Source organism: Sturnus vulgaris, chromosome 3, assembly GCF_052056855.1.
Source record: "Sturnus vulgaris isolate bStuVul1 chromosome 3, bStuVul1.hap1, whole genome shotgun sequence".
In the NCBI taxonomy this organism is placed as follows: Eukaryota; Metazoa; Chordata; class Aves; order Passeriformes; family Sturnidae; genus Sturnus; species Sturnus vulgaris.
Window position 1 is genome coordinate 55930960 of NC_142245.1, and position 27983 is coordinate 55958942.

At 36.4% G+C, this 27983-nt stretch overlaps 3 protein-coding genes across 10 annotated transcripts in view; 1 reads left to right on the plus strand and 2 right to left on the minus strand.

Moving 5' to 3' along the window:
• On the plus strand, positions 1 to 26807 carry TFB1M (transcription factor B1, mitochondrial). Of its 4 annotated transcripts, none has more exons than XM_088161704.1 (8): positions 1 to 27; positions 682 to 837; positions 2357 to 2508; positions 5919 to 6027; positions 7774 to 7925; positions 12176 to 12295; positions 23038 to 23165; positions 25869 to 26807. In XM_088161704.1, the coding sequence occupies exons 2-8, from the start codon at positions 705 to 707 to the stop codon at positions 26128 to 26130; spliced, it is 1056 nt and encodes a 351-aa protein (XP_088017830.1). In that variant the 5' UTR covers positions 1 to 27; positions 682 to 704; the 3' UTR covers positions 26131 to 26807. The 4 variants fall into 4 exon arrangements, with proteins under 4 accessions (XP_088017830.1, XP_014741503.1, XP_088017831.1 ...); XM_014886017.2 differs by lacking the exon at positions 1 to 27 and adding an exon at positions 284 to 431; XM_088161705.1 differs by lacking the exon at positions 1 to 27 and adding an exon at positions 354 to 376.
• CLDN20 (claudin 20) lies at positions 13993 to 19297 on the minus strand. Of its 2 annotated transcripts, XR_015802428.1 has the most exons (3): positions 19090 to 19297; positions 14506 to 17062; positions 13993 to 14164 (listed from the first exon to the last, which is right to left on the minus strand). XR_015802428.1 is itself a non-coding variant. In XM_088161707.1 (2 exons), exon 2 carries the CDS (start codon positions 16986 to 16988, stop codon positions 16329 to 16331), a length of 660 nt encoding a protein of 219 aa, XP_088017833.1. In that variant the 5' UTR covers positions 16989 to 17062; positions 19090 to 19297; the 3' UTR covers positions 13993 to 16328. The 2 variants fall into 2 exon arrangements, 1 of the variants encoding a protein (XP_088017833.1); XM_088161707.1 differs by having other exon boundaries at positions 13993 to 17062.
• The window catches only part of TIAM2 (TIAM Rac1 associated GEF 2), a 135834-nt gene continuing 134592 nt past the window's right edge, over positions 26742 to 27983 (minus strand). For all 4 annotated transcript variants that reach the window (XM_088161699.1, XM_088161701.1, XM_088161702.1 and 1 more), the window contains one exon: positions 26742 to 27981. In XM_088161699.1, the coding sequence (XP_088017825.1) occupies positions 27338 to 27981 (644 nt within the window). In that variant the 3' untranslated portion in view covers positions 26742 to 27337. The remainder of the gene's footprint in view (positions 27982 to 27983) is intronic.

Here is a 27983-nt window from a genome sequence, read left to right on the forward strand (position 1 = left end):
CAGGCCCCGCCCCCTGCACACGGCCAGGTAAGGCGGCGGGACAGCCGCATGCGCAGCGCGCCGCCCTTTTCTCTTCCGGGTTGGCGCCCGCTGCGCCCCGTGAGGAGCCGCGGCGCTGCCGGGGCACCGCTCCCAGCGCCCCTTTCCGCTAGGAGAGAGAAAGCGCGTACGGCGGCGGCGGCGGGGCGCTCCCAGTCTGGCCCGGCCCGGCCCGGTGTGTGCGGCAGCACGCGCTGCCCCGCCCCGCCGCTGCCCTGGGCCGTCCCCAGCCGCGCTGACGGCCTGCGCGCCTGCGCAGTCGGGCGGCGCTGCCGGGAACACGCGCGGGCAGCGGGCGGAGCTATTGAGATCTCCGGGACGCATCAGTTAAACACGTGTGCGCCGTGCCTGAAGTCATTCTGCTCACTGATTCCTCTCTAAAGTAGTATAAGGTTGACATGGAGTAATTGTGGGAGGGTTTTGTTTTACCTGAGGCGTTGGCAGATCTGCAAAATGGGACTTGCCCAAGTACCCCGAATTCGTGCCTAGCATAAGCACTGCATCCAGAAATCAAAGTAGTGATGTTTGAAGTTTATTCCTCCTATATTGATCTGTAAATCACGCCTTTGTTTGTAAGCTTGGTAGCGTTTTTAATATTAATTCATTGTGTGTAATAGAATAATCTTTTCGGTGTCTCTCTAGGACGAAGGTATGAGAGTTGTCTTATGGCTGCTCCAGGAAAGGTGGCAGCTTTCCGTCTGCCTCCCCTGCCAACTATTGGAGAAATTATTAAACTCTTTCGCCTTAAAGCACTGAAACAGCTTTCCCAGAACTTTCTACTGGATTTGCGATTGACAGGTTAAATATTTTATTTTAATATTTTTAGCTAACATAGAACATGTATCTCAGTTTTTGTCAGAATCCAGAATATAACTCAAAGTATAGCTAAGGAGATGATGTTTGGAGAATAGCATTTGTCAGACTAATGGCAGCTCAATGGTAAACCTTTATAATAAAGACCTTTTTTAAAAGTAGTTTTAGGTTAGGCTAATTGTTTTACTTACTCCTTAAAAATAGGTTTCTTTATAAATTGAAGTGCAATTTTCTAGATAGAAACTATATTCCTATATAAAATATGGGTTATCGACTGAAATGCAAACATCTAAACCAAAGTAGTACTTGTATCATTTGAGTACTATTTTGGTTTATAAGTTTGACTTTAAAATTATCATTTTTTTCAGATTATTCTGTATCATAGAAAGTATGTAACACATTTTGCAGTTTAAGTTTTGTTACATGCTGTAGATAGGAGAGTCATTTGTCTCAGTTTATCATAAGTGTAGCTTTTTTGAATCAGTTGCATTGTTCTGAACAATTCAGTTTTTTCCATCTTTATGTCAGCAGTGGGTGACAAAGCTGGCACTGTTCTGTCAGTCAGGGGTGGGTGTCTTCTCTGGCACAGTGGTGGCTGGATTTTGCATTAACAAATGTAGTACAGCTTCATGTAGCTAATGATTTGTTTGAAGACTCAGGTTGATAAATATTCAGAACATGAAACTCAGTTTCACTGCCTGAACAACTGGACTCTTTCCCCGGAATAAAAATGTATGCATGCCTTTTGTAAGACTTTAGAAGTAGCCAGGTTTTTTGGATATTTTTTATTGCATGCATAAGAGATCAAAGAGTGAGCAGCATAATTTCTGTCAGCATCTCTTCATGTTTCCCAAGGATCCCTTTGTTTCATTAGCTACATTTTCTAGTCCTTAATCTGTCTTCTTTAGTGTCTATAATACTTTCTAATGTTTCTTTCTAATACGTTTCACTTAACATATGGGTATTCATTCCTCACCTTCCAACTGCCCTGTTTTCTCTAGCTACCAGTTGCCTGTGTTTCAGCTCTTCATTTAGTCCAGTTTCTACCTCATAAAATTGCTCTGTACCTAATATAATCTTCGTAGAGTTTTACTGTATCTTTCTTAATCCCTAAATTGCCTTGAAATAAAGGTTCTGTAATGAAATACCTTTAGGAGGAAAAGTAGTGGGACTTTAGGATGTTGAACACAAGTGCTTGCTTGCAGCACAGTAGTACTGCTGGTGTACAGATGAGTGATACTCTCTTTTTGTTTGATTGTGTAATGAGCACAATAAATACTAAAGGCATAAAACTTAAAATAGCTCAGTATATCTTGTAATATGGAACAAATCTGAATTCTGTGCAGTCTGGCGGGCGCGTGATGATTTAACTGGGATGTGTCACTGTTTATGTCTGTTCTGAGATAAGCATGCTTGTGCTTGTGTTACAGTAAACAATGAGGTTATCTTGGTGAGCTGCATCTCCTGGAAAATAAAGGCTTAGTATGTTCTTTGTGTCTTGCAGACAAGATAGTGAAACAGGCTGGTGAGCTGAAAAATGCCCATGTTTGTGAAGTGGGCCCTGGGCCAGGAGGAATTACCAGATCCATTCTCAGTGCTGGTGTTGAACAACTCCTTTTAATTGAAAAAGATGCTCGATTTATTCCAGGATTGCAGGTACCAGCTGGAGAGTAATTTGGGTACATGTAATCACAGCATTGAATAAGAACATTCTGAGAACTTAGAGATATTCCAGGTGTCTTGTTGAGATCTCAGCACTGAAAATAGGTTTAGTTCTGTGGCAGAAACCAGAGCTATATTTGCTTGAAGATAGACAGTATTGCAATTCATTGTTTCTGCTTTCTCGTAGGCCCATTAGGACCTTATCCTGCAACTGAATTACTGCCAAGGCTTTTTGGTTTTGGGTTTTTTTCATGCTGAGACTTTTCTGGTGCATTTCATCATGATGGCAAAATCATAATTCGAAGGCTGAATGTAATGTCCTTATGTAGGGTCTTATATTCCATTTTAATCCTAATAATTAAGCTTTTTAAAATTGGGAAGGTGTATCACCAGTTAATACTGTCAATGTGGGTTAACATCCAGGTAGAGAAGAATAAAGCAAGCATCTATTTTACATTTTTAAAATAACATTCTTAAGCTTTTCTTTCTTCTTTTAAGGTTGGTATAAGTACACAAGTAATTGTGGCATTTTCAAATGCTATCTACTTCTGTTGCTGGATGTTTATGGAATTTGGCTGTATAAATCCAGCAAGAAAAACGTCAGCCAAAATTCTTAAGATTTGACTAGTTTCTGATGTCTCTGCAATCTCAGATTAGAGCAATTCAAAGGGCTTCCCTTAAATTGCACTGTCTTTTTCAGTAAATCAGGAGCAAAAATAAATAGGTAGTTCACTTGAGAGCTGCTCCTGTCTCTTTACAGGATAAAATAATGTAAGGTATGAATGAAACTGCTCATATCCCGAAACTTGAATGTGCATGTAATTATGTCTTTGTGGGGTTAGCCATTAATAACATGTAATATGCCATCTTTGTCTTATGAAATGTGAAACTTTCGTGTTTTCACCTGGGTGGGGGCAATCAGCATTTTTGTTTTAGATTTTGAGAACTGTTTTGGGACTGGAGAGAATTTGAGGTTAAATGCCACTTATTTCAGTTAGGAGAGCTTTTTAAGTACTTGGATGTTTTTTCTGATCTTCCAAAATGCGTCTGCTGCAACAGATTTATCCGAATAAAAGTATACTTCTCAGCATCTAAAATGATCTTTTGGTTCAAGTGACATACTGTTCAAGTGACATAATGTTAGTCATTATTTTTAATTGCCAATCTCCTCACACTAGAAGTGAATGTGTAAATGAGGTTATTGAATATAGAGGTGGTATAACTCAATAACAGTAAATGTGAGTGAGCAAGAAATGAGTTGCATCCATTAGTGTTCAATTTGGTATTGCTTTTTTTCTATACAAATAAGAAGATGCATAACAGTGAATCTTTCTTTACTAATAATGTGGGTTGTAATAGTTTTTCTGGTTTCCCAAGCAAACTATCAAAAGTTATGCTCATAAAATGGTCGAGATTTGAATAAGGGAAAATGTCAGAGATTAAAATAACAGTTGGGGACTATTACTTAAAAATGTCTCTTAGATACCTTTAAAATCACTAATGTAAAGCATACACCATTTTTCATTAACTTTTTCAGGCTGTGGTCTCTCACAAAACTGAAGTGGGGATTTTCTTTACTGCAAAACTGAAATGGAGTGAAGAACATATGTGTATAGAGTTAAAGTTTACACAAGCTGAGAGTCTGTCAGGTCTGTCGTAGTCTTAAAGAATCCCAGCCTCCCTATGCCATATGCCCTAATAGTTTTTAGGCTGGAAAGATTGATAAGAGACTGTATTGAATATAAAATTATTCCAGGAACACCATTTCATGTTTTAAACTATGCCCCTTATTCTTCCTTTGTGCTCTTTTGGTTGTGTATGAAGAATGAGAGTATCTGTATGATGGAACACTCTTGACTGGTGTCCTTGATGCACAGCAGCTCCTGGAGCTGTGTTAGCTGCACCCATTTTCCCTTCAAATGAAAAAAGCTTCACTGGGTTTCCAAGTCTTTATTTCAAATTAGAAATATAAGACAATGATTTTCTGGTCACAAATTAAATGCAGTTCTCAGTTATTTAAAGCACGTTACTCAGCAACTTCTAAACTCATCTTGATAAAAAAACTTTTATTACCAAATTACACTATTTTCTAACTTTATTAATCTTACATTCTCTTTCATCCTGTTAGAGCACTTATAACAGCTTCAAAGAAAGATTTGACAAACATGGCAGATTAGTGAATTGGTATGTCATATAACTGGTAGTGTAATGCTGGAAAGTCCTTTGATGGTTTGGAGTTGAGGTTAGTTTTATTTTTTCTTTTTGGAAAAAATTGCACTTGAAACATGTAGGAGCACTTATTTTTTTGTTAAGCTGTTATTGTTCTACATAAGACTTAGGTTTTTTGATAATTAAAAACCCCAAACTTTTACTCAAAAAGATTTCATGACATGTTTTGTGAACAGTAGAAGAAAGCACCATTTTCCTTTGGCTCAGAGAATCGTGAAAGCTGTTTGTCCCCCTGACCATATAAACATCGTTCAGATTGAAAATGGAGCAGTGATGAGCAGTTTATTTTGGCAGTTAGGCCACTGGCACTTAACTATTTATGGATTTGGATTTCTGTGCAAAAGCAAGACTGTTCTTTAAGCCATTTCTCTTTCTCTTATAGGATCAATAAATATCCCCAAATGTCATCTTCAAAATAGTGCTGAGTTTGCACTTTATTTTTCAGCCTTTATTAAATACTAGATAAGTTGTGCAAGTGGGCTGCAGAAGCTGACAACGGAGATGAGTTTGTAATGTGTAGAAAGATAGAAATTACTGAGAAATTATACCTCCTGCTAGGTACTCATTCTGTCTTTTGAGTGGATTCCTTGTTTTTTAATGGTACAAGTGTAGACTACTACAGGGAATATTAAGATAATCTCTTCCACATTTTTCATGTAAAAGGAAAAATTAATATTTCTGCAGCCCTGTATCATATATGGCTGAAATTGGATGATAGGCCCTAAAGCTGTGGGGGAAACAGAATAAACAACATGAGCCCTTATTTTCATAGGTAATTGATCTAAAAACCTTTCAAAACCTCCTGCTTGCATTATTACTTAAATCAGGTACAGTTCTCCTAGTGGCCTGGGACTTGTTAATTGTTGTGGTTGAAGAGATTCTTAGCAGTCTTTTCAAGTTTGAATTCTCTATTAAAATTCTACATCTGTGACTAGTTAAATGTTTACAGAATCACACATTAATCTATTTCTAGTGTTTGCTTTTTGAAAGTAAATACTTGCTAATAGTGTTCTCAGTTTTAACCACTACTGTGTTTTATTGTATATTGAAGATAAATATATAGCCATGGCTGTATATGTATATATACATGTATATATTCATTTCTGCAGTGGCTGAAACTGGAAATCAGTTTGGTTAACACTCACTGTGGATTCTGCTTGCTTGTTTACAAACAGATGCTGTCTGAAGCAGCTCCAGGAAAAGTGCGCATCATTCATGGAGATATCCTGACCTATAAGATGGAGAAGGCTTTTCCAAAGCACTTAAAAAAGAACTGGGAGGATGGTTAGTATTTACATTTGGTTTGTTTCTTTTTTTAGGGCTTCTGAGTTAGTCTTAATATTGAAGTTCACTCAGTGCAGGTGTTACTCTCTTCTGGTACACGTTGAAGATAAAGAGACAACTGTTTGTTTGGGGTTTTTTTCCTAAAGAAAACAGAGAACTCTTCCTTTTCTAATACAAAACAGTGGAATTTGTGTGACATTAACCTTAGTATAAAATGAGGAGCTTTGCAGTTATTAACCTTAGAGTGTCTTGAGTGAACAAAAATGACTTCTGGAAAGCATAAGAGGAGATCAAATGGTGTACTTCCTGGCTCCTTCCTCTTTTTGAAGAAGTCAGAAATCGCCACTGCTGTTGTTCCACTGAAGAAATTTCTGTAACTTGCTTTGAAACTTTTGGAAAACTTAACCTGCAAAACTTTAGGTTCCTCATTTCTTTGGTTTCAGCTGGATATTTTTGGGAAAAGTAGAATCTATTCAGGATTTTGGTTTTTCTGCCTTCTTTTTTAAACCTGAAGTTGCAATAGGACACTATTTCACTTCCCTTTCAAAATGTATAATATTATTAGATAAATCAGAGAGAATTTCCCAGTCCCCTTTTCCAAATGTATTAATATAAGGTAAAGTCACTCTTTGCAATGCCTAAAGAGCAGTAAAGTGCTTTCTGACTGAGGACATAAAAAGACCACGGCATATTATGTTCACCTAGAAAAATTGTATGTTGTATTTGCCTAATTGCAAAAGGTAAGTGCTTTACAGAACAAACTATGATAAAATGTATGTGTGAGAGTGTAGTGCAGTTTTAAAAATTTACCTTTCTGGAAGATAGAATCATTGTTAGGTTTTGAGCTGACAAATTAGAGGCAAGATACATTTCTTCGTGTTTTTGCCATATGAAAATTGGAAAAACTGGTGGGTTTCAAAAACCACCATCACTGATAAATGTATAATACCACAGATAGACTAGAAATATCACAACCTAAAAAGTGAATAATAAGTGTGCCAGAAAAGCAGGTTGAATTTTATGTTGTCATCTCTTATTCATGTTATTGAATATTGTCATATCTAAGGAACAGCACACTGGCTTTTGGGTTTTGCCCACTTTTGTTGCACTCCCTCTTAGACATAAGGGTCCCTGCTACTGAAATCCCTGTGTTGTGTTGTATGACATGCACAGATAGGGGTATGATCCATAACTGAAAAATAGGTATCGCTTCTTATGGCTAAATCTTGTACTTGAATGCTTTTTGATTTCAGAGGGCTCTATATAGAAGGAGAGTTCTGTCCAGTGTGAGTTAGGTGGTTGTTTTGAGGGTTGTTAGGTCTCACTAAAATGCCTCTGGGAGGATGTGTTGGACAGAAGTATGAGTATGGCTATTTACTCTGTACCTGATAGTCATAGTTTGAAATCACAGGAACACTCTTGTGGTTTTGCCATTCTAGAATAGCTCCCCTGGAATTTAGTCATGAGCTGAAAATCATCTGAAAGCTACTGATTTGTTCAAATGTAAATGAAAACCAAACCTAACCACTTTTTTTTCCAAGTAAATACTGAGAATAGTAAAAGAGCTTTTTCAGTGTAAGATGAGTATAAATGGACAAGCAACATTTTGATGTGGCATGATAAAAAATTGTTCCCATATCTTAAGACTAGGTGGATAGGCATTTATTTTTCTTGTGTTTTATTTCTTGGCAAAAATCTTACTGAAAACTTTTTCACAGCTATTTTTCTTCTGTCAAATGCCAACAGACCCACCAGATATACATATCATTGGGAATTTGCCCTTCAGCGTTTCAACTCCTCTAATCATCAAATGGCTTGAGAATGTTTCGAAAAGGGATGGACCTTTTATTTACGGCAGGACACAGATGACGCTGACTTTTCAAAAGGAAGTTGGGGAGGTAAAATTTTGGCATTTTTTCAATATTGTACAGATGTTAAATTGAGCGAAAATTATATGCAATGTTTTGTTTAAAACTACAAACCCAGTCTTAGTTGACTTTGGAAAGAGAGGAAAAGGTTAGTGGAGTTTTTAGTTTATGTGGCTGTAAATTATGAATTTTGATGAGTTAATTGTCTGCTTGGATCTTTTCACAAGCATGTAATTTTTTTAATGTCTCATGCAGGGCTATATTTTGTTGACGTAATTTATCTGTTATTTTCTGTAGTCTGATTTCTTTAATAGATTGCACAGCAGTCTTCTGCTTTTAAGTATGTTTATTCTCTGATGGTCATTTGTGCAATATCATCAGTTTGTTTTTCCTTACCTTCCATTGATCTGAAGAAATACACTTATATTTATTTTCTTTATTCTCTTTATTAAAAATAATTTTTAAGAAACACCTTCCTTAAAATAAGGAAAAATGGAAGGCTAGCATTATTTCCAGTTGTGATTAAACACTTAAAAAACAGAGGATGTTTGTCAAGACCATGGAAATTTGCGTTGGCTTTCTTGAATGAGACAATACCAGAATTATTAATGTATTCTGCCATTCTTGTGTGTGTAAAGAGACCTTAATTTACTTCTGTCACTGCAAGTCCAAGAGCAAATTGATATTTTACTTTGTATTAATAGTTTCTGAAAGAAGGGCAGACTGATCTGCAGTGTTAATGCCAGATCAGTTGATATTAGGTTGGCTTATTCCACAGTGCTTTCAGACGTAACAGTTTATTTCTATTGACATTGCACAAAATATAAAACATAGAGAATGGAAAGAATTTTGCTTTGCAGTTATGGAAACAGTCTGGCTTTTAACAAGCATCTCACTTGCATTTATAAAGAAAAAAAGGAGTTGCACATCAGCTTGAAAACTGAATTTCTGTCTTCTGTCTGTGCAGTCTCAATGTGTATGTTGTTTTTAATCCTTCAAAGTAAAAATTTGAATAGGAAAATATTGCTGTTTTTTTTTATTCTCTGTGAAAATTAGTAATAATTATATATTTTAGTGGGATGCCTGCTGTCATTTTTTGGGTCAAAGCAAACCATATTGTGCTGTCATTGCCCTAGCCTTGCAATCAAGATTGATGAAGTTTTTCCAGTAAGTGGGTCTAGAGAACACTAGGGACAGATATTTGGTATGAAATAAACCAGATTTCTTAATTCAGTTCTGGGCTCATTTGGTTTCAGGCATTACAGAATCCAGTCTGTTTCCCGGAAGGACTTCATGTCGTGTGAGATTAGGCCTTGTTGCAAAATATGGCTAATGGACTGTGATGTAAAATATAGAGTGATGATAGGTACAATACATAGTTTTCTGACAGCAAAAATTCACCTAACACTGTGTGAGAGCACTCTGTACTTTATGTCACTGTACCCAGCTGCATGTCATTGGTGACATGCAGGTGACAGTTCTTCCTCACCCAGCATAGCTCAATCAGGTGCACACCATGCACACTTGAGCTCTTATGCTTAGAGCACTGAGGAGTTAGAAACACTAGGAATGGAATGTATTGTCCGAGGTCATGCAGTGAATCAGTGATGATTGTTGTTGAGTTTGCATTCTGAGATCTCTTGATTCTTGTTCAACACAATTTAAACATGAATCCTCCTCCATGAGCAAAATTGTTCATGGTTTTTGGTTTGCATTTCCATTATTGGTTTGATGGCATGAAAATAAATTGTTTTAAAGATATTATTTCATTCTGTGATTAGGAGAAAGAACAATAATTAGGCTCTGTGTTTTTTCTCCTGACTCTCTGGAGTTGCTTAAGGTGACCATTGTAAATTGATGTGTACAGGCATAGTCAGTATCAGGAAAGAGAGAACAGTGTAATGCAGATAATAGTGAGGTGCTACTGATATTTTGTGTATCTCTGGGTTTATAGTCTTGATAGGGGAATTTCTTATACCCAAAAATTTGGTGTCCTTCCTGGCTATTTCTAAGCTAAGAGCCTAAATATCAAAGAAAGTCTGTGTATATGTCATAAGCTCAGCAAAAGCATAAGATGTATCATGGAATGGAGTGATGTGCATTATAATTAGTTAGGAGAAATTGATGTTAACAGTAAGAAAGTGAAGCAGTGTGCTCTTTTATTTGTGGTGAGACTTGGTTTTGCCAGTATAACAGGGAAGTAAATACTTTTGCATTTCTTGCAGGCTGTATTTTCTGTTTTCTTGTAGCACAGCAATGTTGGTGTGAGTTATGTCACTCCACACCTACTACTGCAGCCCACTCTGTTCTGATATGATATAAATAAATTGATTAAAGCTGATGAGAACCAGCAGTTACTTTATATGCGGAATCTGAGGCTTGTTAAGGAGGATAAGGCCAAATATCCACAGCATTAAAAATAGCACTTTTGAGTGTCAAGCGGATTTTTTTTTCTCTGTAGTTTAAATTTGTAAAACTGTTATTCAATTTGTGGGTAAGAACTTTTGCTTTGTCCCAAATTCTACAGTGCTTCATCTCAAATCTGTCACCTAGGCCAGGTTTTCCAGCCCACTTACTCTAAAATTGATCCTCTAACAGGGCCTGTTGCTATAGAACAAGGAGTAATGGTTTTAAACCAAAAGAGGGTAGATTAAGATAAAAGGAAGAAATTTTTCACAGTGAGGGTAGTGAAACACTACAGCAGGTTGCCAAGAGTGGGTAGATGCCCTATCCCTGGAAACTTTCAAGGTCAGGCAGGGCAGGTCTCTGAGCAAGCTGACCTAGTTGAACATGTCCGTGCCCATGGCTGGGGGTCTGTCTGGCTGATGCGTGGATGGATGCCATACACAGGTATGCTCCTGCTGCTGTGGTTGAAGTGGCTTAAGATGTTACTATCCAGATGTTAAGTTATCCCCTCTGTAATTGAGAAGCAGGAACTTACTGCCTGAGACTTGCTAGATGGTTTCTGGGAAAAGTAAAGATAGGTTTGTTTGAATTGGCCCTGGAAGTATTGCTACAAAGTCTTGCCATTAGGTCAGTTTCATTTCCACTGCAGAGGTTAAGGAAGTGCGTGTCAGATTGCATTGTTAGACTTTGCAGTCTGGGTTTTTTTTAGAGAATAATAATTTCCTCTGACACAACAATGAAGGTAGCTTTAAATGGGGGCATAGGCAAAAAGAATCCCTGAACAGTCTTTCTAAAAAGTTGTTGAAAAGTATTGGTTTGCTCCATGTTGAACTGCCTTTCAGAAGTGTTGTTTGAAAAATGTTTGAAATTGCCAAAGTTATGTAATTGCCAATTGTTTGAAAAATGCCAAAGTTTTAAACTTTGGCAACAGTTTTAGCTTTTAGTTTTCAGGGATAAATTTAATAAGCATGGCAGCATTTCATGAGTAGGCTTTTCATATGGAACTACATCCTGTACGAATATTACCAGTACGCAAATTGGGGTTTTGTTTCTATTTTTTATTGATGTGGTGGTAAACAAGAACCAGAATCATCATGATTCTGTTTTTGCATAAGTTAATGAAATGAATTCAGTAATTTGAGAATTGTTTTACAAGATGCTTTTTATGTTTAAATTTTGTTTATGCAAGGAAAAACACAATGAAATGTATTTCTTGCCAGGTCACAAAAGTGTAGGAAACATCTGTCCAGGCTACTGTTTTGTAAAGAAATACATGGGAAAATCAGAGAATACTTATATTGAGTTTTAAGTATTAAATGCACTCACTGTTAGGCATTCAAAATTTATCTAAAGTAGACCCAGCTTCCTTGCAAGTATTCTAAGTGTAGACATGTTAATTATGAAGAAATTTTAGTTTCTAGCTGATCTTGAGTTTATGGAGCTTTGTTTCATCTTGGATCAGAAAAAAAAGTAGTAGTATTTTATACAGAAACAGTGGAAGGAAAGGATTGTGAGAGTACTGTCAGCTGGTGTTAGGTTTGTTTTGAATCCTGCAGTCAGAATAGTTTTACTTTTCTCTTGTATCCATACAAAATTCTTTTGACATTCATTTAGATCTGCAGAATTTCTAGGAGTTCCTTTTCATGTGCATTTGATTGCAGGAATGAGGTTGCAAATAAGCCTGGTATCTTAGTGAAATGCTGTTATATTGGAGAAGAAAATTTTAGATGGACTGGGCATACAATTTGATACACTAGTTTATCATTAAAAACTTGGTTTTTTTCTTAAATTTGTTATACTGAAAATCACGCTTTAATATAACTGATCGCTTGGTCAATTCAGTATCACTGATGTACATTTTGATTTTCCCATAGAGACTTACAGCTAATCCAGGAAGTAACCAACGCAGCAGACTGTCCATCATGGCTCAGCATCTCTGCACTGTGGAAAACTGTTTCATAATTCCAGGTCAAGCCTTTGTTCCAAAGCCAGAGGTAGGTTTATTTGTGGATTTTGTCAATATATCAGTCAAGCAATGTATCTTATTTTCACTAGGGAACATTGGTGCTGCTGTATTTGAACATCTCCATATTACAGAGTGGGGTGATGTGAAATTCCTGTAAATGAAGCACACTTACTCAGAGAAAGTACTTTTTCTGTTTTTTGTTCCTCAGAGCTTGGCTTTGACCTTCAAACCTATCTGCAAGGTCAGCATACTTCTTTGGGTGTTCTGGAGAGCAAGATTAGGATTTAATGGCAGGATAGTCTGCTAGGATTGGAGTATTTTTGGAAAGCTTGCTACTTTACTGTTCAGATTTATAAACAGTTTAGGAATTGTGCCTTAAGGATTTGATGGTCTTTTGAAAGGTTGTGGTAAGAAAAGCTTTTCATTTGTCACCTTTGTCAAACATCTCTAATTTTACCATGTCTATAATCTTGGTTTCACCCCTATCATCTTTAGCATATTTTACTCCCTCCTGTTTGCTGCAGCACTTTGTCATCGATATCCCACTGATTGTTTAAAAAAGTAACAATCTTTTCTCCCTCTTATATGTTCTTGAGTGAGTAGAGAACAATCTCTTTGTTGTTCTCTTATCTACTGCCACTGGTTTTTATTAATAGCCATTATGAGTACAGGAATCAAAGATTAAGAAATAAATCAATATTTTGGACAAGAAGCCTGTTTTGTTTCGGTTTGTAAAAATTTGTGCCTGACTGTAAGTGATGCCTGTGTCCCTGAATGCATGTGGAAATCATAGGCTTATAGAAATACTTGGGTTTGAAGGAAGGTCATTTAGTACCATTCCCATGCCATGAGTAGGAACATCTTAAACTAGATGAGGTTGCTCTGAGCTCTGTCCAGTGTGATCTTGAATGTTTCCAGGGATGGAGCATCCACCATCTCTCTGGGCAGCATCTGTTTTACCAGCCTCATTGCAAAAAGCTTCTTCCTTATATCTAATTTAAATCAACCCTCTGGGAGTTTACAACCATTACTACTTGTCCTATCAAACTGCTGTTCTGTTTCAGAAGTGAACTTACAACTTCTGAAAGTTACTCTTAAGTTGATTAGTTCAGCTCTCCAATACATCTCCTTTCCCCTTTATCAGTCTCTCTCTCTCTTGGTCCTTTTCACTTTTCTGGCATATGTCTTGAGAACCTTTGGAAAGTTATTTTCTCGTTTATCACAATGAATTTTAAGGCCTCTATCTGGGTATATTTTGATGATAATTTAAAATTCTGGTAGTATTTTTTGAGCAAGTTACTGTTCAAACATGTTAAATTACTAGTTGTGACAGCAATCTGTTGTGAAAGAAAATGACCATGCTTAAGAAATACTGTTTTTTGGTTTGAGGTTTTGGCTTAGGTTTTTTTTCCCTATTTCCTAGCTGAATGGAAAATAATTTCAGGATGCCCTTTCACTGTCAAGTGTGTGAAATAGTTTTAAGTAAGAGTAAAATTCTGGTTTTATGGTGGATGCAATTTGAGTACTAATAGAGCTAATGAAGTTAAAAGTCTTGTGCAGACTGTGTCCCAGAATTGGGAAGGTCTGATATTTCCATTTTCCTGTACTGCAAAGACCATAATTGACCAAGAGAGGTAACACAGAGTTGTGACAAATATGTTAGTATAAGCATGTCCTAGAGTGAGTTGGTGCTCTGTTGAATAAAAAAAAGCAGTACAACTAAAGGCAGGCATATTTTTATTTAATGCATTTTTTGAGTTAAAACAAGTATTGCTTATACTGCAAAAGCAGAAAATACAATTCTTTCAGACAGGACTGGCACCTCATTTCACTATTTTTTTGTTTTCTTCAAACTCCTGTTGTAGACTGGTCTTCTGTTTTGTCCTTATTGTTTTAGCTGTAGATGGACATGGGTTTAGATGTTACCATTTCTCATAGAATCTGTTTTATTGGGAAGCTCTTGCAGGGTACTGTGAATGAAATGGCTTCGTCCTTGTTTGTTTCATAGCTATATGAAATACAGCTACTTTTTATAAGGAAGAAAAATTTGCAGCATGTATAACCAATGAACATTTTGCCATTATTACCTTTTTCTTATGCACTCCTGTAAAAATGCCTCTGGATTATCATTTTTGCCAACAGGTTTAACTCACATACAGTGTAGTGATCACGGCTTAGTGTTATGTCAAGCCCCTTTCTAAAGGTGGAGATTAATGTTTGTGAGAAGGAATTGTTTACCTCATTTGCTCGATGCATGAATATTATTTCAACATTTCTAGGAGTGTTGAGGCGTAGAAGATTCTTGGTTAGTGGAATGGTGCTGCACAACATTGTGTCTAGGAAAAAAAGAAATTGGCTTTTTGGTCTTAGTGAAGTCTCTGCAATACCTAATAACTGCTTATAGTTGCATTAGGAATAGTACAAAACAAGCTCCTTGATTAAAACATAGGAAACTCAAAATAGCTATGTAACAGTAGAGTAAAAACAAATAAAAAAATGCTATTCTCTGTGTGAAAAATGAAGACTCTAAGAATAAAGAGTACTTACATATTAAGTACCTAAAACAGTCCACTTTCCCAAATGCTATAACAGAAGACCTTTTTCTAACATACTAAACATGTAATGTTTGGGGTCCTTCACAGTCTTTTAGGAAATTTCAGACTAGTACCATGGGAAATGAATGTTGTGTATAAATACGCAGAAAAAATGGCAGTTAATTTTTTTGAAAGACTCATCCAGCATTATATTCCTAAATTTAAAGGCCTGTGTCATACCCCTTTTCATTCTTGATTTGGTTCTCACTTAGGGAACTATTTAGGTAGAACATAGTTTGCCAGTGACCAATACAAACAAAACAAAATCTTCGTGATGAAAGAAAAGGTTAAAGGATTTAAGGTAATTATTCAAAGTAAGATAGTTAAAAAAATAAAGAAGCTGTCTCATTATCACTCTTGTATAGTACATTTTACAGTAATAAAATACCTGGGAGTGGGCCTGGAACAGATCCTACAGGAATAATTAAATGGACTTAAGATTCTTTCAGAAACTCAGAAATGTAGAAGACAATAAGTGGTTACTGTGTTATTTGAGCTGTTAAGAACTACCTTTAGCAAGTGTAAGCCAGAATGTTTACAGATGTTTCTTGAACACAGATAATTTGTATTCTATCCTGTTTGTTACAGTTTGCAGGTGTTTTCACAGCTATGGTTACATTTCTCTTGTTGTACTGCTCCTCATCTCTGACACTCACTGTGTAGTGATAGATTAGTAGCAGTTGGTGAATGTCCAGCACTCTTTCCTCTAACAATAATAAATGAAACCCACAGCAGGTGGCAGTTCGGGGCAAGAAATCTGGGTTTGGCTAGAGCTGAATGGTACTGCTGATCCTTCAGGCTGATATACAGAGTATACAGTGCAGCTAAGGTTTGGAGCCTTGAGCTTTTGTTGTGGATTTGTTTTGGTTGGTTGATTTTTTTGTGTATATTTTTTGTTGAGGTTTTTTTTTTTTTTTAATACAAAATCTAGTTACCAAGGCAATCTAGAATTGAAAATGAAAGGCAGATGGTTTTTTAAAAACCTTTTAATTTGGCTTCTTGGACAATAGTTTATAGGTTTTTTACCTTGCATCATAAATAAAATCATGATAAAAATGTAAAATACACTATAAAATGTCATATGTTATTGAAAGTCTGATTCGCTAAACAGAAAGCAGTTTTTAATCATTTTCTTGTAACAAGACATCGATGCATGAATTGTACAGTCAGTTATGATTTTTAAAATAGTTCCTTTTTCTTCAGTAAGGGTTATTTGGGAAGTCAGAAAGAAGGATTTGAAAGATCAACAAAATTAAGTATTCTTGTAGCAGGCAAGTATCTTTTCCTACTTTTTCCTTTTTGTGGATGCCCCTATAAATGAAATATCTTGCATAAGCTTAACTGCAACCCAGATATAGGAAAGGTTAAGTGGTATGTTATACATTATTTGAAATAATCAGATGACACTTAACACACAAAAAAACCCCTTAAATGAATAGAAATACTTAAATGGATAGAAATAACTATTTATACATAGTCTTTCAGGCTGTAACCTGCATTGCTCTCCTGCTCTGTGGATGGGAAATGGTGCTGCTTTGGAGGGTAAATCCATGCTCCTTGCTGCCTTTTAAAACAGGAAGAGCAGAAGATCACACCTGCGATAAGCAGAAACCCTGCTGAAATGAATCCAGTATAAACTGCTGCTCCCGGTTCATGTTTACTACTCTCTGGAATGGTCTGGTCCAGGAAATTTGAAATAATTTCTCTCGTGTACCAGCATGTTGGTACTAATCCAAATATTCCTGCAAGAATGAAGCAGATTCCTCCAACAAAACAAGCATTATTTTTGCTGTCAGTGTCCCCTCCCAACCTTGTGCATTTCATTCCGACTGTAGAGATGCAGATCCCAAAGGCTGATAGGATACAGGACAGTACCATGGTGGTCCGTGCAGCCTGGATGTAGACGGGGAGAGAGAGAATGGAGTATTTCAGGGTACAGCTGAACATCCCAGTGCTGTACCATGTGCAGTCCATCCAAAGTCCTTGCATCTGTGTTATAGCTGTTATGATATTTGAGCCAACGTCTGCATTTACCTTCCAGTTTGGTAGCAAGGTGGCTGCGATATCTCCAAAAACACCGAACAAAGCCAGAATAAAAGCAAAGAACTGCAGGCTTGCTGATGCCATGATGGTTTGCTTCTGTCACCTTTTGTCTGCCTTTTCTCTCGTGGAAATGAGTAACTGGGAGCTTCGTAGCCAAGCTGTGACCGTCCGTAACAGGGAATAAAAGGGGGGAGGAGAAGTGTGAGGGGGAAAGGAAAAGAAATCAGCAAACAAAAAAAGCTTGCATTTAAAATTAGAGCTATCTGAGTGAATATCTGAATATGACCCTGCAGCAGCTGAGCTGCTGTACACAAGGTACTTGAACAGAGATGATGGCAAATGGACAGTGCTTTAGAATTGCTTGTAAAAAGGAGCTGCTGCCCTTTCATACGTGATTGCAAGCCATCAAGCAAAACTTATTTTACTGCAGTTGGTTTTGGTAATAGCATACAGATTGCAGGCTTACTAGACAAATGCACATTGTAAATGGAACACTAGAAACTTTCAGATTAGAAGTCATTGTGGTAGGTAAACACTGGTAGAAAATATATTGTACTCTTCAGGCACCTTGTTTAAGTGTTGATAGCTGTAGTCAGCTCTTGTTGACTTTATTTAAAGTACGATTAGAAGTAGCCCCTTATTTCTGTTTTTTAAATACTACCTGTTCATCTTTTTAATAAGTGTTACAAAATAGCTTGGCTTTGGAGGAAAAAAAAATGGAATTTAGTTTTTTGCAGGGTTTTCACAATTAGTCATGTGCCTTTTCTAAATCAGTATTTTATTTTATATAATTTTTATTTAAACTTAACAGATTTTTATTTTCAGTGATTTCCGTTCCTTGACTTAGAGCAGCAGTATTTAGCAAGTCATAAGAGTGAATATTATCTTCTGGCTCTAAAATAATGTTTTTAATGCTGGTATGAAACAGCTCATTTGTGGAAGTGCCTTTTTTGAATCAGACACCTGTCTGAAATAATTTGCAAATTTGCCATGAAGTGTCAGTTTTTAAAAAAATTCATTAAAAAAGCTCCTTGCTATTATTTTATTAAGAGTCCAATTTCATTAGACAGATGAGAACATTTTAGGAAGTATGATAACTGTGCAGCTGGGAAGACAGAACTGTTGCTGTCACATCAGCTGGACTGTTGGGATTGCAGATGCGGAACAGTGGTTTAAAACCTCTGAGAGGAGGATTAGAAAGTGGTATTCTGCTTTGCCTTCAGTATGGGGCTGTATAATTGGCAGGCTTTGTCTTTTATCAATGGTATACAAAGGGCAGGCTTCTGTCTTAGAAAGTATGATCCAGACTTTCTATCTAGATATGTACAATGATATTAAAATTGGTGTTCAGCATTAGAACTTTTTGAAAAGCCATACTAATAAGGGATAAAATTAAATTAAGGGGAATACAAAATATCTGTGGCATTCTACTCTTGTTTCAGTTCATTATACATGACAAGGTTTTGATCAATATGTATTCTATCAGACTTTAGTGTAATTTCTGAACTAATATATTTATCCACTATAAGTATAATACTGTTATCCTCTATTATAATATATAGTATAATTCTCTATATTATTTCTCTATATATAGTTCATATATTTATACTCTAATCTTTTTGTATTGTATTTATTTCTGGTAATTGTTCAAGGATGTGCTAACTCTAACTAGCACATTATATATATATATATATATATATATATATATATATATATATATGTAAAATGCTTAAAGTTAAGGTGAGAATATTGACAACTACTCATTGTTAAAACCTTATTTCAAAGACCTGCCTATTTCCAAATCCCTTCAGTTTTTTCAGGCTGGGAAGAGATGTTCTGGCAAATACATATAATTTTCTGTACAGGCCTATGGGAAAGATGGCTTAACTTCCTTTTGCAGAAGGAACTGACAGGTCTGGGTAGCTCAAAACTCATTAAAAAACTCATTTGTAATCTCATACATATTCTGAAAGAGCTAATTAGTATTCTGAATCAGCCTTTTTAATTGCTTCCTTTTTAAAATATCAGTATATAAAAACACTCAAGCATAAATGTAAAACACTGCAAATGGTAGCTTTACATTACATTTAATGTTGTGAACCAAGTTAAAGGCATGATAGATTCAAGAACCACAACTGTGATTAGAAATACAGTTATGTTTCATTCCTGTGTGTGTAGGACTTACGGTTGGTTGTGAGGTCTGAGATGTTTTCTTCACTGTAGATGTCCTGGAAAATGCAGTTTCTCTTGAATGGAACTATCCCTTCTCATATAAAACTGCATTGGCATGTATTAACAAAATTTCTTGGAATGTTGTTTTTTTTCTGTTCTCCACAGCAAGTGCATTACTGCTGTTTGTTCCCTCTCTTAGTTCCATCTACCCGAGAATAAAGGAGTACTTTGTTTAATGAGTTTTGTTTGAAAAACACTCAGTAAGGGAAAGCAAAGAGATTATGGAATAAAACAGACGGCGGCCCTTAGTCCTAAATACATAATGATATCTAGGTTCTATGATGGGAAGTGTAAGCAGTGATTAAATGGAGTAAAATCTTGAGAATCCAGAAACCGTAGACTTACGGACTCGGAGGGGAATCATTTAAGTTACACTGAGAGCCAGAGAGTTTTGTTGTTTGTCATTTGTTTCTTTCAACACAGATAATCTTATTAAGAGTTTAAATTTCCTAAATTCCTGTGCAATTTATTTTAATTTGTAATTGGAACAGCAGGACACTTCTAGTCAACTGCAGGCTTTGCTTATCTGTTCCTGATAGCTTTAGCCTTCCATAGGTCATCCTCTAACTTGTTACGTTTGTATAAGGCTGTATAAAAGAATAAGGGAATAAAGTTACTGGTAAGCTTCCATGGTAAATGCAGCACATCAGAAAAGAGGCCTTGACAAATTGGTGTGAGAAATCAAGAAGTTGGGAGAAAGGTCTTGCTCATTGCAGCAGTGATATACCCACAGGTTCTGTACCTGACTTCTGGTCTCTTGAGATTCTGTTTGTGAGCCTGGTGTGAATGGAGTTACTGCAGAGCTGCTCTTACTTAGAAATTGTTTTTATTAGTGCAGAGGTATAGTTATTTTCTGCTGGAAGTGAGCCAAAAGTAAACTCTGATCAGAGCAAGATTGCTACGAGTTGCACATATCTGGTGTTGCACCTAACATTTGTTTGTAGTAGACAGATTAAAAACCCTACTGAATACTTGGATTGTGAAAGTGCTGGCTTAGAACTATCTCAGTAGGATCTCAAGCAGTCTGTTTTAATGAAATTGTAACATGTTCTGCTTCAGTTTTAGTTCCCTATGAGTAAATTACATCTTGAGGAAAGGTTATGTGGGTTTGTTTTTAATACAGCCCTGTTGCAAGGTACATGTATTGCCCATTATGAAACCTTTGTTGTCAACAATTAGTAAAAATTGTCTCATTTAAGCTTATTCTGATTTAGAGTGCTGATTTCATTAGCAAGGCAGCAGACTTGTGTGAATTAAATTGTACTCTGTTGTGTGTTCCTCCTACCCTACCAGAGTATAAACCTTCATTGTACAGATACACTAAAACAGTAAGGGGTGAATAATTGCTGCACTATTAACAGTTTGGGATGTATCAGTTTAATGTTTTTCATATTCATTATTTTGTAAGACTTGAGTGTTATTTTGTAAATATTTCTAACATACTTAGTGGGGTGAGAATAGTTACTAGTAAAATTATCATCAAATCAACTTGTGTATTTTAAGTGCTCTTGTGTACTCTACTGGCTTTCATAATTCTCCTCTCTATTTGATGCATATTAAAAGGTATGGGGAAAATAGCACGATTTTAAAGGAGTGGCCATTTACAAATGAAAAGCTTTCCCCTGTATCTGTTGCTATAGTAACCAAGCAGCTTTCCTAGGGTCCAAAGAAAACAGTGTCTATAATAGAGCTGAGTAGTGCTGTGTTTTGTTTCAGAAGCAGAAATTATTGCCCCCTGGCCTTGAGATTGCAAATTGAGCTGTTTGGCTCTGAAGCTGTACACTGTATCTAGATTATGTGCTTTTTTCCTTTAGAAATTTTTGTTAAAGATGTGGCTCTAACTCAGAAAGAGCCCTCATTTCTCACTTACGAGCATTTCTGCAAAATTGAGGTGACTAGGTTATGCCACGTGGACTCTGGTTGTTTTCTTACCCCTAATTTTGTGGGGGTAATACCTTGTTATATTTCTTGACCAAAATGTAGATAAACATATGCATGTGCCCTTGGTATTTCTGTTCAAGGAGCTGATTGGACATGTGAAGTATGTATGTGCTCTGTTCAAGAGGATTAACTTTTCTTACACTCAATATGAACACAAGTTTTTTCTATATCCCTGTGGTCTTCCTAATAGGAGCAGCCCATGACAAAGGCTGATGCTCTGAGCACTTGAAAAATTAAAAATCTGCTTTGGGAAGTAATTTATGTGTGTTCCACTGCAGATTCCATATGTCAAGTGGTTTTGTCACCTGATTTTTAAATAAATTCTTGTGCTTCACATTTCAATAATATTAAGATTTTTTTCTGTTGTATTTTTAACTCTATCTTTCAGAGGAGGGGAACAACTAAAGAAAAACACTCCAGTAATATATACTTGGAAACTTGCTGTGGGTTTTTTCTTCTGGTATTTTCTTTCTATTCTCTAGCCAGTATTTTTGCTCAGCTTTTTAAGTTCTGTCTGCATGAAGAACTTACATTGTTTGGATTTTACAATTCCTTTGAAATTTGTCTTGTAGAAGCATTTCTACTGGATAGATGTACTTAGCAGCTGAGCTGTTCCCATGGAAAGAACAAAATGGGTGGATGGTACCTTTGTGTCAGATTATGTCCATATCACAAGTTGCTATGAGCAGTTTTGGTTGAAGCAGTAGGAGAAACTCTTTTTTGAAGTACTCTCATGCTCTGGGTTATCTCAAACAATTGGTACGCTGAGACTGTGGTTCAAGCAGCAGCTGTTCTTTGGTCTGACTGTGTCTCTTTTTTCTGTCAGAACTAGCATATGTGATGTTAAATTCATGTTCTATGAGTGCCAGTATTGACTGTCAGATCTTTTTTAAAAATTCAGTGATTACTGATCATTTTAGCAGACTCTTTTTAATAAGAGACTAAATATTTTTTTTAAATCTGGCACTTAAAAATTTGTATAGTACTTGTACACATTGTACAAATTTTCAGTGTATTCCTCCACAGAAATTGTACGTTTTTATTGTTGTTAATATCTAGATAGTTTGAAAGATGGGCTGCTTTTTTCATTGTTGTTCAGAACTGGAGTTTTAGTCTAGCTCCTAATTTTTAATACAGAAGTCTAAAAGTTTCTATATAATACAGTGTCTCTAAAATTGCATGGCATACATATATATATACACACATATAAAAAACATAAAGTGTGTACATACTATTTCATTCTGTTTTCAGACACAGGGCAAGTGACTGTTCTGTGAACCAGTCTGATTTGAGAGTTATAAAAGAATATATACAAGCTTATCTTCACACTATCATTCAAACATAATTTTGGATTAACTGTGATACACAGTGTAAATACAGAGTTGTGTGGTCACTTAAACTGAGAGCACTTATTTCTGCCTACCTTTCCTTTAAATAGACTAGAAATCCTAATACATTGAAAAGTAATTCCTTGGCTTACATTTTACAAAAGCCCTGGAGCAACAGAAAACATATAGGGAATGGGTTTGATTTCTAATTATAATACCAATTTTCTCCAGCTGCCCTTCAGCCTGTATATCAAATATTATCTAATTTGTGTATTATGTCAGAATTATCTTGTGGAAGGATCTGAAGACAGAAGTGCTAATTACTTTACAGATTACATGAAAGTTGCTCTAAATGGACGAAATGCCATGGGGGTAAAAAGTACCAAGTACTAATGGCATGTGAACTAATTGGAAATATGTAGATAACTAAGACTAAAATTCTGTAGGATCTTGAAAGCTAAGGCACATCTTTATATTCCATACCATGACATTATTTGCTGCACAGCTGGCTTACCTGCTGCAAGAATGCCTTCCTAAATTGTGCCTGTTTGCTGATGTCTAGCCAGGTAACTTAGAAGTAATGTGTCTCAGAGGAAGATGTCTACTCAAATTTATCTTTCTTTTCCATATAGGTGGATGTGGCTGTGGTGCATTTCACACCATTGGTGCAACCAAAGATACAGCAGCCATTTGAGCTGGTAGAAAAAGTGGTTCAAAGTGTTTTTCAGTTTAGAAGAAAATACTGCTTCCGTGGAATTGAGTAAGTATTTGTAATGACAAATTCCCAGGTAATGTTTTTGTTAAATGCATCAGCTACTAAATCAGCTATGCATTTGATTGTATTCTTCCAATTTTAAATTTGTCATCATAGTTCATCAGATCTTTCCGTTTCAGAATGGTTTCTGGACACAAAAGTATGAGATTAATATCTAACATAATCATGTAATAATTACTTGTGCATTTTTGTCAGTGCAGTTGAAGTTGTTAAAAATCACTAGGATAAAATGGTCATCTTTTCAATAGTTTGTCTGTCTCAGAAATGAAAAAAAAAAAACAGCCCAACCACAAAAACTACAGACTGACTGAGTTTAAAAAAAAAAGGATCAAAATCCAGAACCCAAGATGGCAGTGTGAGGAAAACATAGTCTGTAGGAAATTTTACTTATTTGGGGATATGTCAAAAGGTCACATTTTTGTTTATGTGCTTGCCCTTTTATGGAGTTCTTACTGGCTCTTTAAAAATCCCAGTATCTTACTGAGGCAATTTATTAGGTTCTCTGATGTGAGAAACCTGCAATCTCTTTGTCAAGGATCTTATTTAAACTCCAGCACTGCCAAGTGTCTGACTTACTATGGGCAACCCTCAGCATTCAGCACTGTAGAACGTGTGACAGAGATGCTGTTAGGACTAGAAGTATCTCCTGCAGCCTAGGCGCCCTGAATGTTGCTGGGCATAGTTTTGGCCCTGATTCAGTCTAGAATTAGGGTGGATACTACCTCACTGTACTACAAGCCTTCTATGTCACTGTTTTAAAAGTGAACAAAGAATTTTGCCTCTAGTTTTGGGTTGTTGGATTCTTTTTCCTTGAGGCCGTGAATGCCATTGATGTGTGGGATGCAGACACTGGATTTAAAATGAGTATAGATTTCTCTATAAAGTTTGAGTATGCATTTGGAAGTGTTTAGAAAATTAGGTGTTTAAACTCTAGACTGGTTTGATTTTGACTTAAAGGGTGGTGGTGATTTTCTTACTTTTTTGCTTTTTTTCTACTGTGAAGGAATGGTTTATCTTGACAGTGTAAGCAGAAGGCATGTGCAATCAGCTATCTGTGTTATGTACAGTATTCTTACCAAAGTTTAAAAAAAATCCTCCTGCCTTTTGTGTAATCTCAAATTGCTAATAACTGCTTTACATTCTTTTGAGGAAAGAAGGGGGAATCTGAACTTTTGGACGTCACGTATTCCCCTAGCAGCTTATTGTACCTTAGCCCTAGTGGGCAGCTAAGAAACACAATCCTCTTATTCTTTAGCTGACCTGAAAAAAAAAGAAAATTTTGGTGTTTAAAAAGGCTGTTAAGTTCATTCTAAGGTTCTCTGTCACACAGACTGTATAAAAACAAGGCAATAGAATCACTTTATATTTGTATATAAATTCTAGGATTTGAGATGTGAAATATAAGACTGCGCTATGAAGTCCATATTATAGTTTGAGTTGTGGTTCACAGACATTTATAAGATGGTTCATAGTCTGTAAAAAAAAAGATTAGGTAGACTTCGTTCCAGGTATGTTTTTTAACTTTGGGATCAAAGGAAAGAGGGATATTGAAATAGAAATTGATCCATTTTAACCTTGCTGACCTAGATGCTGAACTAATGGGAATGTTTTGACAAAGGCCTGAAGTAGCACATACTTCAAAACAGGTTTCCCATAAGTTTCATTTTTCACTTAAAATTTTAAACCCATTCTTAACTTCGTATTCTATGCACCCACAAGGAACCAATTAGCATTACTTGTACAAAGCCTTTTGACTCGTTTGTCCAACCAACCTGCCAGACACATCTGGTGGGGGGAGTGTGTGTTACTGTAATTACATGCACAACATTTTTATGTATTGTGCATGTAACACAGATAGAATTTGGAAATAGAGAAATGCCCGTGAATCATGTGTAGATTTTTTGCCTTTCTGGCCTGTTTTAGACTGAGAGCTACTGCTGATCATTTAAATGTTTTAATAAGAGCTGGTCATTTCAAATGTTCACACTGTGTAGTATATATTTTTGTGTGACATTAAAAATCACTTATATAATGCTCTTCATTCAGATTTGGGGAACTTTTGAGAGAGAAGTGCTAATGCATCTGGCCCCAGAGTAAGTGTACTGATACGCCTATCTGTGAACAAAGCTGAAAACAAAATCTTAGGACTCTTGCCACATTCTCCCACATTCTAAATATTAAAACATGAATGGCAATTAAATACTCCTTTCCTCTTTCTCTTCTTTTTTTCTGACATTAGAGTTAGGGTATTAATGATAAGTGGTAATTGTCTTTTCCATTGGAATGAAACAGTCTGAAAGAGACCCATATTTGTTTGAATCTGATCTTGTTTTGTGCAGTGTAATCTGTTGTTGCTTTCTAAATGCGAGGCTAATTCTAAGAAGGCTCTGTGCTTGCATCCATAGCCAAAGCTCATTTTAATGTTAGCAAACATGAATATACATGCATGTGTTTAGTCTATAATGTATGTATGTGCTTTCCTATGGTGTCATAATAATTTGCATTTGCAGAAAAAGGACCCTCATATGTTTCCATTGCTCAGAGAATGAGGTATGTTAAGACTGCCAGAGCTAAAACAGTGACATAATTAATATAGCTTTACTACTAAGTAAATTACATGCTACTCTTAAGGGAAATGTAACTGTCTGTCTGAATTGCTGAACTTTTTCTTCACCCCGTATCTTTCAGGACCTTGTTTCCTGAAAATGGACGCTTGAAAAGAACAGAACAGCTGATGATGACAGCAAACGTCGATCCAACTCTGCGTCCTTTTCAGCTCTCTATGTCACAATTTAGAAACCTGTGCAATGCATACAGGAAAATGTGTGATGAAGACCCAAGCCTTTTTGTGTTCAACTACAGAGAAGAACTACGGCAAAAGAAGATGACAAGACGTTTACTTGGAAGTACTGATCAGCCTGAACAGACTGAAGAGGAAAAGCAGCTCTAACAGCACAAGTCTGTTTTGTTGGGTTTTTTTTTTTATTAGTTTTAACTGTGTGATCTACAGGTGTTGTCTCAGTAAAAGAAGGCTTAGATGTTCTTAGATGTTCACATCTGTGCAGATATGAAAGACCTACTTCTGGGAAAGTGGTAGAGAGATAGAGATCTCTATTCCATTCAGACAAAAGGGAAAAGGCAATCCACGTTCTTTTTACTTGAGGAGAATGGCTAGAACACATACCAAGAAACAATGTGTCTTGTGAGAACAGGTCATTACTTCTGATATAATCATCACTTCTGATATAATTGAATTTTGTATGAATCAAAGTGCTTTGCTGAAATGGAAGAAAAATACTTTTTAGACATCAGCATTTAAGATGGTGTTTGAGGTTTTGTGCTTTTTTATCCTGGAACATCCTACTGTGCAGAGTAATTTAAAAAACAGAAGCCAAGACTCTTGTAAATACACTCAAGTGACTGGCTTATGGGAGGATAAAGTGCACCAGTTGCCTCAAGGTCTGCTAATACTCTTCTCATTTATGCAGAAGCAAAGAATTTGGGATTTAAAGCTCCAACTACAGAAAAGCGGCACAATAAAAAGTAGAAAACATGGCTAAGTACAATACTTATTTGTCTTTTACTGTACAGGCTCATAGAGAAAATAAAAAATACAGTCAAATAAAAGATTACAGGCCAAGCTTTGTTTTTGTATTTACACATATGTATAAAGTATAAACAGCATTGAAACATACAAAAATGAAAATTCTGCACAGTTGTGCACTAAAACACATTAAAATAACTTAATTGTGCTTTAAATAAAGCAAACATGAAAACCAAAGAAAGAAAATGCCCAAGGGTGAAAAATTCAGTTTGCAATGCTACTTTCCTTTGTAAACCCCTCTGCCACTCACTAGCACCTTTTCCATATTACTTAAAATATTAATGAGGCCATCCCCAAGAACACTACATCATCTTAATAACTGCTTGAAAGGGACAAACTAATTTACAAACCTGGGCCAACTTAATCTATTTTTGATCCACAATAAATTAAAATAACTTAAGAATCCTTTACAGCTGTTTTTGAGCAAAAATGTATTAGTGCACAAAATCAGATAGTAGTTTTCCTGCAGTTTCCATGAATTTACTAGTTTTTAAGCAGAATGTTGAATTTTATGGGGACTTCAAATGAATATTTTAATATAGTGCTTAGAAAGCTAGGATTTTCCATGCCGCTCCACAGCTTCATAAAAACAGTCCTCATTAACTACAGATGTTAAACTCTGGACACTAAATTCTCTCTCTAAAATAGAGTTTAGATCCAGGTTTGCTGCATCAGAGTGACTGTCAAGGGATTGGTGACGTTCTTGCATTGCCATTAGAGTTCCTCGGTTACGCTTTGTGCTGTTTACTTTTCTCTTCACTGGGCAGAAATGGGCCCGCACAAGCTTTGGATGCTGTGCTATCTGAAAGTCATCTCCTTCCTCATTTTCAGCAGCCTGATCCTGTTCAGAGTTGGCACTGGGTTCCTCTGAAATCTTCAGGCGCTGGAACTGTATTTCAATGTCTTTTGTAGGGCTGCCTTTCTTTAGGCTTTGATAGTCCTCGTCATCATCATCATCACTGAGAATATCAGATTCTTTCACAAGAACATTAGAAAAGTCAGATGCAGTGCTCTCTGCATGTTTATCGGGAGATGAATTTTTGGGCTCCTGGATGCTCTCAGAAGTGTGGCAGCTGCTGCTCTGAGTGCTGCTGCTTAGGCTGCACTCATCAGAGTCCTGGAAGGTGCCTTTCCCTTGGTCACCATTCCACTCGCTACTGGATGACTTCTTTAGCACCTTCAAGGATCTCGTGGAAGCT